Source organism: Oncorhynchus mykiss, chromosome 4 (assembly GCF_057628025.1).
Source record: "Oncorhynchus mykiss isolate SJ-2025 chromosome 4, ASM5762802v1, whole genome shotgun sequence".
Taxonomy (NCBI): Eukaryota; Metazoa; Chordata; class Actinopteri; order Salmoniformes; family Salmonidae; genus Oncorhynchus; species Oncorhynchus mykiss.
The window spans coordinates 28,156,733-28,170,290 of NC_143025.1; the positions used below are offsets into that span (position 1 = coordinate 28,156,733).

A 13,558-nucleotide genomic window follows, 5' to 3' on the forward strand; every position below is an offset into this window, starting at 1 on the left:
TTCTGACCTCATTCCGTCATTAGAGGATGCCTGGTTGTTCTTTGAAAGTGCTTTCCTCACCATCTTAAATAAGCATGCCCCTTTCAAAAAATGTAGAACTAAGAACAGATATAGTCCTTGGTTCACTCCAGACGTGACTGTCCTTGACAAGCACAAAAACATCCTGTGGCGTACTGCACTAGCATCGAATAGTCCCCACGATATGCAACTTTTCATGGAACTCAGGAACCAACATACACAGTCAGTTAGGAAAGCAAAGGCTAGCTTTTTCAAACAGACATTTGCATCCTGCAGCACTAATTCCAAAAAGTTTTGGGACACTGTAAAGAGAATAAGAGCACCTCCTCCCAGCTGCCCACTGCACTTAGACTAGGAAACACTGTCACCACCGATAAATCCACAATAATTGATAATTTCAATAAGCATTTCTCTACAGCTGGCCATGCTTTCCACCTGGCTACCCCAAACCCGGCCAACAGCTCTTCACCCCCCGCAGCAACTGACCCAAGCCGCCCCGCTTCTCCTTCACCCAAATCCAGACAGCTGAAGGGAAATTATGTGGATATATTGATGCAATATCTCAAGACATCAGTCAGGAAGTTAAAGCTTGGTCGTAAATGGGTCTTCCCATTTGACCCCAAGCCTACTTCCAAAGTTGTGGCAAAATGGCTTAAGGACAACAAAGTCAAGGTATTGGAGTGGCCATCACAAAGCCCTGACGCAAGACTATCGAAAATTTGTGGGCAGAACTGAAAAAGCGTGTGCGAGCAAGGAGGCCTACAAACCTGACTCATTTACACCAGCTCGTCAGGAGGAATGGGCCAAAATTCACCCAATTTATTGTGGGAAGCTTGTGGAAGGCTACCTGAAACATTTGACCCAAGTTAAACAATTTAAAGGCAATGCTACCAAATACTAATTGAGCTGAAAATAAATTATCTCTACTATTATTCTGACATTTCACATTCATTCTTAAAATAAAGTGGTGATCCTAACTGACCTAAGACAGGGAATTTGTACTCTGATTAAATGCCAGGAGTTGTGAAAAACTAAGTTTAAATGTATTTGACTAAGGTGTATGTAAACTTCCGACTTCAACTGTACATAATACCTCAATTACCTCAACTAACTGGTACCCCCTGTATATAGCCTCACGACTGTTATTTTACTGCTGCTCTTGAACTATTTGTTATTTTTAACTTATCTATTTTTTACTTAAGAAAAATAAGTGTTAACTTCATTGTTGATTAAAGGCTTGTAAGTAAGCATTTCACTATAAGGTGTACACCTGTTGTATTCGGCACGTGACAAAATCTGATTTGAAATTGCCTGAGGAAATAGAGGTAGACTAGGGAAGTGCCTAGGGGGAGAAAGAGACAATCCACTCAGCTGAACTCAGTCAAGAATCAAGTGCTAACAGTCAGTATCTGGATAATGTGTAAAATGCTTTGCTTTAAAGCAGTATCCAAATCCATAGGATGTAGTGATCACAATATAATAGCCATATTTAGGAAAACCAAAGTTCCAAAGGCTGGGCCTAATATAGTGTATAAGAGGTAATACAATACGTGCAGCTTTTGACATTGTCGATCATAGTCTGCTGATGGAAAAACGTATGTGTTATGGCTTTACACCCCCTGCTATAATGTGGATAAAGAGTTACTTGTCTAACAGAACACAGAGGGTGTTCTTTAATGGAAGCTTCTCAAATAAAATCCAGTTAGAATCAGGAATTCCCCAGGGTAGCTGTTTAGGCCCCAAGCTTTTTTAAATTTTTACTAACAACATGCCACTGACTTTGAGCAAAGCCAGAATGTCTATGTATGCGGATGACTCAACACTATACACATCAGCTACTACAGTGGCTGAAATGACTGCAACACTCAACAAAGAGCTGCAGTTAGTTTCAGAGTGGGTGGCAAGGAATAAGTTAGCTCTAAATATTTCCAAAACTAAAAGCATTGTATTAGGAACAAAACACTCACTAAACCTCAACTAAATATTGTAATAAATAATGTGGAAATTGAGCAAGTAGACACTCTGACTAAACTGCTTTGAGTAACCCTAGATTATAAACTGTCATGGCCAAAACATTGATGCAGTAGAAGCTAAGATGGGGAGAAGTCTGTCTATAATAAAGCGATGCGCTGCCTTTTTAACAACACTATCAACAAGGCAGGTCCTACAGTACACACAGTACTACATAGAGCCATGACTACATGGAACTCTATTCCACATCAAGTAACTGACTCAAGCAGTAAAATTAGATTTAAAAAAACAGATTAAAGAAATTCCTTATGGAACAGCATTGGACTGTGAAGCAACACAAACATAGGCACAGTCACATGCATATACACACACACTATACATACACATGGATTTAGTACTGTAGATATGAGGTAGTGGTGGAATAGGGGCCTGAGGGCACAGTGTGTTGTGAAATCTGTGAATGTATTGTAAAAAAATAAAATAAATAGAAATTGCCTTAATGTTGCTGGACCCCAGGAGGAGTAGCTGCTGCTCTGGCAGCAGCTAATGGGGATCCATACTAAATACAAATAAATACAAATACTAAACTCACCATGGAGCCACAAGACCGACCGCAGCACCAACCACGTCAGGCCCCTGAAAGGGGATGCTGACATCAAGTGGAATTAGTATGGTACTGCATACATGTAGCTCGTGTTTCCCAACGCCAGCCTCCAGTACCCCCCAACAGTACACATTTTTGTTGTAGCCGTGGACAGGCACACCTGATTCAACTAATCATCAAGCCATGATGGAGTTGAATCAGGCGAGTTTGTCTGGACCTACAACAAAAATATGTGCTTTTTGGGGTACTGGAGGACTGGAGTTGGGAAATAAACAGCAACAGGTCTACTTTTTTTGTTGTTGAGTTTATGCATGCATGACTTGAAAGTTCCCCCACTTGTGAAGCTGAATAGGTTTAATTAAATAATTTCCACTTACCAATAACAGGAATAAATATAACTAATACGATCATAAACAAAATAACTTTATTTTTCCAAAACTGCATTTAACACCTGACCGTACAACAAAGGTTAAAATCATTACAGGTTGAATACTTCCTATTTCATTCAACATGGTCACAATCTACCATGCCTCAGAGCCCTTGGTTACTAGACACACGTTTAGAAGTTGTATAAAAGTGGTGGAATCTGAGCAAAGCGTCTACAGTAGGCAGCAAAGAGCTTCAGTTCCCTGCTGAGAAACCCTATTGTTCTGTTAAAATAGGAGCAACAGCTTTCTATAAAGTGTTTTCAAGGTTGCCACTTGTCCTACCAGTCTGGTACTGGTAAGGGACATACCCTTACTGTCCTCAGTGGATAACGGTGTGTGTGGCATGGCCCCCCAATCCTCTCCCTCCTTTATCCATCAATGCAGAAAGTGTGTTAGATCCTCTCGTATCTCGGCTTCATCCCAGGGTCCCTGGATGTTATCTTTGTCACTCTGCAGTCGGATCAACAGCAGAGGACACAGCAGGGTCACAGTCCCCAACAGTGCAGCCAACAGCACAGCCCCCCCAGGCCACAGAGAACCCAGCCCCCCCACCCCACACACACCCACCAGCACACACACACACCCAAACACCCACGGGGCACAATCTCTCAGCCGCTGCAGCAGGCAAGGCCATAGGGCAAACACTAACAGGGCCCAGCAGAGCATGGTGAAGGTATGAAGGGAGGAGGGAGAGGAGGAAGAGTCCAGGCCACCGGAGGTGTGCAGGTCCCCGGGGAGGCGCGAGGCCAGGCAGACAGAGGCGAACAGGGCAGCATTGAGAGAGAGGCTCCCAGGGGGAGAAGGATGGGCGTAGGGGAAGGCCACCAGGTGGGCCAGCAGCATCAGGGCTGTCATGGCGTACACTGTGTCTGTACAAACTGACTCTGTTAAAGTCCTGAGGACAGGAGAGAACCCAAAAGTGAAGGAGAGGAAGATAGAGGCACTCTGCAGGTCAGACCAACGTGTACGGTGGTGGTTGTCTGAATCTCCTCGCGGAGCCAGTGCTTGGTAGAGTCCATAGCCCAGCAGGGCACAGAGCAGGCCGGTCCACAGCAGCGTGGAAGGGGAGAGCAGGCCCTTGAGGGAGAAGAGAGGGGATATACTTTATAGAACTAATGTGACACAGGCATTTAAAACTGAATGACAATGTATTCCCCAATAAAGTGCACAACTTTTGACTAGAGCCCTAGCTATGTGATTAACACTGCCCTGGTCAAAACATTACTGCACTGTGGAGAATATGGTGTCATTAGAGCTTCACCCTAAGGTCTCTTACCTGCTCCATGTACAACCAGAGAGTGAGGAAAAGAGCCACACAGGAGATCTGCTGAGCCACCAGTCCTGCCTCTTGCACCACGGCCCAGTAGCGATACTGGCGGAGGCCCTCGTTCCTCCTGAGCTCCTCCAGGAAGCGGCGGTCCACATAGTTATCAGGGAAGGGTTGACGCTCCCATAGAACTTTCCTCCAGGACACTGCTGGGCCTGGGGCTGCCCCTGACCCACTGTCTGCCCCCATCAACTGAACACAAACACCAAAACCATAGGCAAATTATGAAACACATAGATCACATAGCTTGACGCACAGCTCATTCCAAATTGATGGGCATTAATACGGAGTTGGTCCTCCCTTTGCTGCCATAACAGCATCCGCTCTTCTGGGAAGGCTTTCCACTAGATGTTGGAACATTGCTGTGGGGACTTGCTTCCATTCAGCCACAAGAGCATTAGTGAGGTCGGGAACTGATGTTGGGCAATTAGGACTGGCTCGCAGTCGGCGTTACAATTCATCCCAAAGGTGTTCGATGGGGTTGAGGTCAGGGCTCTGTGCAGACCAGGCAAGTTCTTCCACACTGATCTCGACAAACCTTTTCTGTATGGACCTCGCTTTGTGCACGGGGGCATTGTCATGCTGAAACAGGAACGGGCCTTCCCCAAACTGTTGCCAAAAAGTTAGAAACACAGAATTGTCCAGAATGTTATTGTATGCTGTAGCATTAAGATTCCCCTTCACTGGAACAAAGGGGCCTTGCCCAGACCATTATTCCTCATCCACCAAACTTTACAGTTGGCACTATGTATTGGGGCAGGTAGCATTCTCCTGGCATCTGCCAAACCACAGATTCGTCCATCAGATGATGAAGCGTGATCGCTGCAGAGAATGCGTTTCCACTGCTCCAGAGTCCAATGGCGGCGAGCTTTACCACTCCAGCCAACTCTTGGCATTGCGTATGGCGAGCTTGGGCTTGTGTGCGGCAGCTCGGCCACGGAAACCCATTTCATGAAGCTCACGACAAACAGTTAGTGTGATGATGTTGACTTCAGGGGCAATTTTAAACAAAAAAAATGTTGTTGGAAAGGTGGCTTCCTATGACGGTGCCACGTTGAAAGTCACTGAGCTCTTAAGGCCATTCTACTGCCAATGTTTGTCTATGGAGATCGCATGGCTGTGTGCTCGATTTTATCCACCTGTCAGAAACGGGTGTGGCTGAAATAGCCAAATCCATTAATTTGAAGGGGTGTGTTCGACAGGATGAAAACTGGTAATGTATCATGGGTAAATCGTGACTGACTGATCTACAAATAATGAGTTATTTATGGAAGGTGATTTGTAGATCAGTTAGTCGGCAGTCGCCCGCAATGTCGTACAAGCCAACTATGATACCCATTACATATTGTGTCTTTCATCTGTCAAAACAAACAAATTATAGACATGGGTGGAGAAATTGGTGCCAACGTTTCAGAACAAAACATTATCACATAATTTATGACAAGCACTGCCAGGCTTGTCTTGAAAGCGGATTATGGTTGTTAGCCTACCCAGTTAGCCAGCTAAAGCGGCTAACGGCTAAGCTCTGATATTATTGCTACTAGTTGTCATTCAACAGAACCATCCTGAAAATATACCACAAACCCTGTTACATTTTCGTTATAACTACTTATTTCGGGAAGAGATGTTCTGATTTTACCTGCAAGGGACTAAGCTGGACAGCTCTGAAGCGGGCTAGAACACGAAGTATTTCCGGGTTACGGATTTTTTGGAATCCTTCAGAATAAGAGTTCCGTCCTGTATACTTTGTAAATCAAATCAAATGTTATGTCACATGCGCCGAATACAACAGGTGTGGTAGACCTTACATTGAAATGCTTACGTACAAGCCCTTAAACAACAATGCAGTTTGAAGAAAATACCTAAAAGTAAGAGATAAGAATAACAAATAATTAAAGAGCAGTAGAAAATAATAGCGGGGCTATATACGGGGGTACAGGTACAGACAGAGTCAATGTGCGGCGGCACCAGTGTCGAGGTAATTGAGGTAATATGTACAGAGTTATTCACGTGATAATTGTAAGGATTTAGGATTAATGCATTTTAAACCCGCTACCATATTACTTAAGATTGAATTGTTTGAACAACAGCTGCTTTGTCTTTATCTCTGTGTGTGTGTGTGTGTGTGACAAGAACTGAGTAACATGGTGTGACTTGCATGTTGCAAAGCAGTGTACTGCTTGCTATATTTGCCTTGCCTGTCTGTGTGTGTGACAATATTGAGCACATGGTGTGACTTGCTGCATGTTACAAAGTTGTGGTTAATCAGGTATAGGGAGGGGTGGTCATCACGAGGTTTAACTGAGATGGAAAAATACTGAACAACACAATAGCAGGAACTGAGCAACTGTTACAACTAGGGTGTGATACCAGAACAGTGAGAATCTATACATCGACAGAGGGTGAACTCCAAGAAGCGCCAAGAGGCTAGGACTAGTCTGAGCGCCTGCGATTGGCTGTAAAATGAGCTTGCTCAGCCTATCAACTTTAATTCATAAAACTCTATGCACAAGGACTACTTTGAACAATTTCCACTGACATTTTACCAAAACAGTGCAGATGCAAAGTTTGGTAACAGACTGATGGCACAAACAGCCCAAACCATCATTCTGTTACCAAATTTTGCATCAGTGGAAATGTTTAAATGCATTCCTTGTGCATTTTTTTTTATTTTTAACTTTGCAGTCATTTGTTTTTGTTTCACATACCTTTTAATGTGAAAAATCTGTAATATCACTCCATTACTGTGGAATTTCCCATGTACAGTGGGGCAAAAAAGTATTGTCAGCCACCAATTGTGCAAGTTCTCCCACTTAAAGATGAGAGGCCTGTAATTTTCATCATAGGTACACTTCAACAATGACAGACAAAATCCAGAAAATCACATTGTAGGATTTTGAATTAATTTATTTGCAAATTATGGTGGAAAATAAGTATTTGGTCACCTACAAACAAGCAAGATTTCTGGCTCTCACAGACCTGTAACTTCTTCTTTAAGAGGCTCCTCTGTCCTCCACTCGTTACCTGTATTAATGGCACCTGTTTGAACTTGTTATCAGTATAAAAGACACCTGTCCACAACATTAAACAGTCACACTCCAAACTCCACTATGGCCGAGACCAAAGAGCTGTCAAAGGACACCAGAAACAAAATTGTAGACCTGCACCAGGCTGGGAAGACTGAATCTGCTATAGGTAAGAAGCAAAGTAAGTAAGTGAGCAAAAATCCCAGAACCACACGGGGGGACCTAGTGAATGACCTGCAGAGAGCTGTGACCAAAGTAACAGGTAAAGTTTGCTAGAGAGCATTTGGATGATCCAGAAGAAGATTGGGAGAATGTCATATGGTCAGATGAAACCAAAATATAACTTTTTGGTAGAAACTCAACTCGTAGTGTTTGGAGGACAAAGAATGCTGAGTTGAATCCAAAGAACACCATACCTACTGTGAAGCATGGGGGTGGAAACATCATGCTTTGGGGCTGTTTTTCTGCAAAGGGACCAGGACGACTGATCCGTGTAAAGGAAAGAATGAATGGGGCCATGTATCGTGAGATTTTGAGTGAAAACCTCCTTCCATCAGCAAGGGCATTGAAGATGAAACGTGGCTGGGTCTTACAGCATGACAATGATCCCAAACACGCCGCCCTGGCAATCGAAGCCGAGTGGCTACGTAAGAAGCATTAAGGTCCTGGAGTGGCCTAGCCAGTATGCAGATCTCAACCCCATAGAAAATCTTTGGAGGGAGTTGAAAGTCCGTGTTGCCCAGCAACAGCCCCAAAACATCACTGCTCTAGAGATCTGCATGGAGGAATGGGCCAAAATACCAGTAACAGTGTGTGAAAACCTTGTGAAGACTTACAGAAAACATTTGACCTCTGTCATTGCCAACAAAGGGTATATAAGTATTGAGATAAACTTTTGTTATTGACCAAATACTTATTTTCCACCATAATTTGCAAATAAAGTAATTAAAAATCCTACAATCCTTTCTGGATTTTTTTCTCTAATTTTGTCTGTCATAGTTGAAGTGTACCTATGATGAAAATTACAGGCCTCTCATCTTTTTAAGTGGGAGAACTTGCACAATTGGTGGCTGACTAAATACTTTTTTGCCCCACTATTTTCTTCCCAGTCCCTTTCTGAACCATTTCATCTTTTTCCCCTCATCCCATCTGTCCCTCATTCATCCATCTGCCATCTCTTGTTCTCTGCTCCCATCCCCATGCATCCTCTGTGTATAGCACGTGTCTCCAGTCCTATGGTGGAACAGTGCAGAGGGATACAACCTCTGAGCCCCTGCAGAACACAAGTCAGCTCCTCCTGAAGGTTATTTTTGGCCCAAAACCAAAAGACATGTGGGTCGAACAAGTAGGATTGTTTAATTTACACACCAATAGGCCTTATGTATTTGTAAAAGCAGGATTTTATCAATTATTTCCTAGCTGTTAACAGTTCATGTTTTGTAGTGCGTGTGCTGATCACTGTTCCACCAGAAGATGGCGAAGTGCTGCTACTCAACACAGCAAGAGTCTGTAGAGAAGAAATAAGGCTCCTCTGATCCTAGATCTGTGCAACCTTTACCTAGGAGCAGTCACATGAACAAATGCAGACTCCAAAACAGTCAAGTGAAAGACAAAAAGGTTTTATTTAGAAATTCACAGTTTCTAATGGCACTACATCTTTGTAGTTACACTCACGCTCCTGTTGCACAGTACTATGCAGCTCTTCCTCAGAGTACTCACAGTGAGAGAAAAGAGAGAGAAAAAAAAGAGGCATGGACAGAAACCACTTGAGACAGGGTTTAGTGTAGAAAAACAAAAAGGCATGAAGGTAGTAATAATAACAGTGCACACTGAGCCCCAGGGGTCACCAAGGACCTCCAGTCACTGTTAAATTAGGGCTTTGCAGAGTCTCTCACATGCATGTCAAGAGAAAACACTCACAGTGAAACAAACACTCACAGTGAAACACGTCCTTGCATGCATGCATACACACAAGTATAATATCATACACATTCAAAAAAGGAAGCAAAACAAAGAGGGTCATGATTAGCTGGGTATGGAACACTTCAGATAAAGTTTTGCGTACCAAACCCTTTCCCAACATTCCCTTTATTAAATTCAACCTCTGAAAACCACTACCTGCCTATGAGGTGGGGTGAATGTACAGTAATGAACAACAAATGAATGAATGACAGCTAGTAAGGAAAGTAGAGGTGGCCAGTTAAAGGAGCCATTCATGGTAAAGGGAAGAGAAGTGGTTAAATTAAAAGAACTCTTGCCACACTGTCTGAACCCTGACCTGTGTAGGGGTTAGAGGTCAGGGTGTGGAAAGGGTAGAGTAGGGGACCTGGGAGGCTGGTCTGTAGCGGAAAACTATAGAGGGAGTGTGTAGTGTTTATTTGGTTTGTGGTATTCCAGTGTCTCTTTCTCAGTTAGTCAACAACCAACCCAACTCAGAGGCCATCAGATCACACCCACACTATACACAGGCTAACTACACAGATATATAGTACACAGAGATGGGATTTTTCACATTTTCCCCTTTGCCGTGCCAATCACATCCTTGCACAGACACAGAACCAATTACTTCAAACATTTATTCTCTTTTAACTTCATCTTCCCAAAGTCCTCTGAACAACTAAGGAAGCAGACCCACACCCTCTGCTTTGTGAGTTGTGGCTGGTTCATATTGAATATTATTCTGTCTTATACAATCCAGCAACAGTTATTACTGGGGCTGATATGGTTACAGCCCTCCGTACCCTGATAGAGGTCTAGTTAAGAGAGGTTTGTGTGTGTGAGACAGTGGAGGTGACTCAAAACCACAGAAATATAAAAAGGTGGACACCTTGTTGTCTCTATATCTTTGTAAAAACAAATATTGGTCACAAAAGAGGTGAACATCTGAGCCAATGTGTTAAATAGTGTGTCGGGCAGCCAGTGGAAAAATCACACAGTATGCAACAGTACCATGGTATGTATGTACGTCAGAGGCTGGTGGGAGGAGCTATAGGAGGATGGGCTCTTTGTAATGGCTGGAATTTAATAAATGGAATGAGTCAAATGTGGTTTCTTCGTGTTTGCTACCGTTCCATTAATTCCATTTAATGGTGGGAGGAGCCATTATTTGACCAACTAGGCTACCTTGGGCGGTAGGTAGCCTAGTGGTTAGAGCGTTGGACTAGCGTTGGACTTTCAACCCGAAAGGTTGAAAGATGGAATCCCCGAGCTGACAAGGTAAAAATCTGTCGTTCTGCCCCTGAACAAGGCAGTTAACCCACTGTTCCTAGGCCGTCATTGAAAATAAGAATGTGTTCTTAATTGACTTGCCTAGTTAAATCAAATATGTTTTTTTTTTTTGCCATTACAACGAGTCTTCCTATAGCTCCTCCCACCAGCCTCCTCTGATGTACCTGTACCTTTATCTGTGTGTATATGTGTTTTAATTGAAACCATTATTATTGTCTGTACCGTGTGTGTGCCCCTGGGCTACAGTATGTGGGGTTTGCTGTGAGGCCAGGACATAAATAGATAAATAAAACTGACCTCACAGAGTCCTCAATAGGACCTCAGGGGATCTGCTCTCAAAGTGAAGTTACCCCTAGACACTGTTCTAAGATCAGTATTGCATTGTTGATTCAAAATGGTGAACATGAGGAATTGGGGGAGGGAAAGCTGATCTTAGATTAGTAACTAAAGGCAACTTCTACCCACAAAGATGTGACATCTTCAGACTGAACTGTTCCCAACAACTAGAATATCACACAACACTCAGTTCTCAGCATGGCTCATAAACATCTCAATATAAAAACACAACCCAACTGACTGACTGGGTTCTGGCTGCAGAGACTACCTGCCACAATGTGCAAAAACAACCAGCCTAGAAAAAGTCCAGCAGCTAAGCCTCAAATTTGAGGGGAATTATAAAAACACCACATTTCACACACAGCTAGAACAAGTCCCAAGAAGTGTGTTTTTTAAATATATTTTTTAGCTATAATGCCATCACAGATGTTTTGTATTACCACCCTGGCAGCATTTCCAAAATGGCCACCAACCAGCCCCATGGAGCCATATTGGACAGGAGTTACATAGCCATATCTCCATAAATATTAGGTACATAAAGCCCAATTGATGACTTAAAATGTTTGTGGGGGTCTGTAGAACACAATAGAATGGACCAAGTATACCAGTTAGATGTGATCTTTAAAATTGAATATACTTCATCCTAATTTTCCGTATTTTAACAGTACAATATCCCTTTTCTCTTAGCTGGCTGTGTGTTTGTTAGTGTGTGTGCGCGCGCGCGTGTGTATATTTTGGGCCCAGCCCATACAACTTTCAGAGGTCTTACTGGAGAGACAAGCTGCTATGTAAACTAGTTCAATAGTTAGAGCTTCTTCCTTAGTATCACAGCTGGATAAACATGGCTAGCCGCTAGAGACACAGAGACATGAACACACACACACACACACACGCAGTGTATCTTCATTCAGCTCTACTGGTTGTGTTAGGTTAGACTGCCTGAGAGGGCGAGACAGAGGGCCTGCTGTGGTGTGAAGGGTTAACACCCCAGTCCCATATGAACAACAACTGCAATAGTGTTCGCTAGCTCTGAACACTACACAGAGAATGAACAGAATGTGGAAATGGAGGACAGGAGAAAGGAGGGAGGGATGGGTTAGAGAAGTAACTAGTCCTGCTGCACAGTTCTCTCATTGCGACACATTTCATCCTTACAGCTTCATACTCTACTTTCACAGGCCCCAGGAGAGGCAGGGGGCTCCGGTAGGAGCTCTACCCAGCCAGCCCTTCTCCTCTCTGGGTACAGGGCTGCAGTACAAGCCCCTGACGCCTAGGTCTTATGGAGCAATGGGCTTGTCCAGTAGAAACAGGTCACATGTTTGAATGTCTGTTTTCTTATAACACTCCAAAGCATTACAGTTTTGCTCTCCGAAAAGAAAAAGAACAATACTTTGAATTTATTATTTTTTTCCATTGGTGAAAGCTTTCGAATGGACAGTAAAGGCACATGACCATTAAATGGTCTCTGATTGGTGGGGAGGGTGGCTGTTGATGGGCAACTAATGCCATGGTTTCCGAGTTCCACTGTAGGCCAGGGTGCTCATGGGAGAAGTGGTTCAGAGATGTGGCCATTTTGGGGCGAGACCACACCCCTTCACACCTCCCTAACCAAGTCTGCTACCAGGGTGCGTGTGTGTGTCTGAGTCAGTCTGAAGTGTGCGTTTGTGATTAGACATGTCCTGTGACGGTCGTAGGGCCAATAGTCCCCACGCTGATCTTCTTGTTTCCCTTGATCAGCTGCTGCAGGCTGGGCAGAGAGTTCATAGCCCCCCCTGTCTGTCTGGAGGATAACTGCAGCTCCACTTGACGAGACCTCTGACGCTTCGCTGACCTCTTCTTAGAGGGAAGGAGGGAGGGGAGGCAGAGCGGGACAGGGAGGGCAGCATGGCCGTTAAACATGCACGGGGGGGAGGAGAGTGGCGGGCCACGGCTGATGTAGGACTCCTCAGAGTGGGTGGAAGAGCTGCCGCTGCTGCTCTCTGAGGGGACGTGGAGCTCCTTACAGGAGATGTCTTCTAAAATTGGAGGTGGTGGTGGGGGTGGGGGAGTCACAGAGTGGGGGAGGCCGTTGCATTCGAGTGCCCCGTCAGCCCCTGGGGAAGAGGGAGCTGATAATGCTGCCTTCAGTTTACATCGTTTCTTCTGGAGAGAGAGAGAGGGAGGGAGGGAGGGAGGGATGGAGAGATCGATAAATAAAGAGTACAAGGCAAACGACAGATGTAAAAAAACATGTTAAGTCATGTTAACCACCTCTCTACCAGACACACGGCACAGTTACAACCAAACTACACAGACACCGAGCTCTCAAAGATACATTTTGATTGTGTCTAAATATTTTGATCCAGTACTGTGTGAGACACAAACAGGACAGCACAAGGCAGGGGAAGGCAGGGACAGTGGGGAGAATGGCATTAAAAAGCATCTCTATATAAACTCCAGCAAAGCCATGTTATGCAGATTAAACCCTGACCCAATGACTACCAAATGGAGGGTAGCTGCCGGTCCCTTCTGGATCACAGCTTAAGTCTGGGTTGTGGATAAAAAACAGGATGTCAGCTATTGGTGGGTTACAACTTTTAAACCACTGCCCAATCCTGCCCTGTGCATGCTCCTACATCAC

The 13,558-nt window shown here is 44.2% G+C and overlaps 2 protein-coding genes across 10 annotated transcripts in view; both read right to left on the reverse strand.

Annotated features, from left to right (window-relative positions):
* Positions 1–2,995: 2,995 nt before the first annotated feature.
* On the reverse strand, positions 2,996–6,073 carry pigc (phosphatidylinositol glycan anchor biosynthesis, class C). Its single transcript, XM_021599310.3, has 3 exons — positions 5,988–6,073; positions 4,298–4,540; positions 2,996–4,098 (listed from the first exon to the last, which is right to left on the reverse strand). The coding sequence occupies exons 2-3, from the start codon at positions 4,535–4,537 to the stop codon at positions 3,397–3,399; spliced, it is 942 nt and encodes a 313-aa protein (XP_021454985.1). The 5' UTR covers positions 4,538–4,540; positions 5,988–6,073; the 3' UTR covers positions 2,996–3,396.
* Positions 6,074–8,977: 2,904 nt separating this feature from the next.
* The window catches only part of LOC110521628 (SUN domain-containing ossification factor), a 72,053-nt gene continuing 67,472 nt past the window's right edge, over positions 8,978–13,558 (reverse strand). For all 9 annotated transcript variants that reach the window (XM_090231697.1, XM_090231696.1, XM_090231695.1 and 6 more), the window contains one exon: positions 8,978–13,080. In XM_090231697.1, coding sequence (XP_090087823.1) covers positions 12,607–13,080 — 474 coding nt within the window. In that variant the 3' untranslated portion in view covers positions 8,978–12,606. The remainder of the gene's footprint in view (positions 13,081–13,558) is intronic.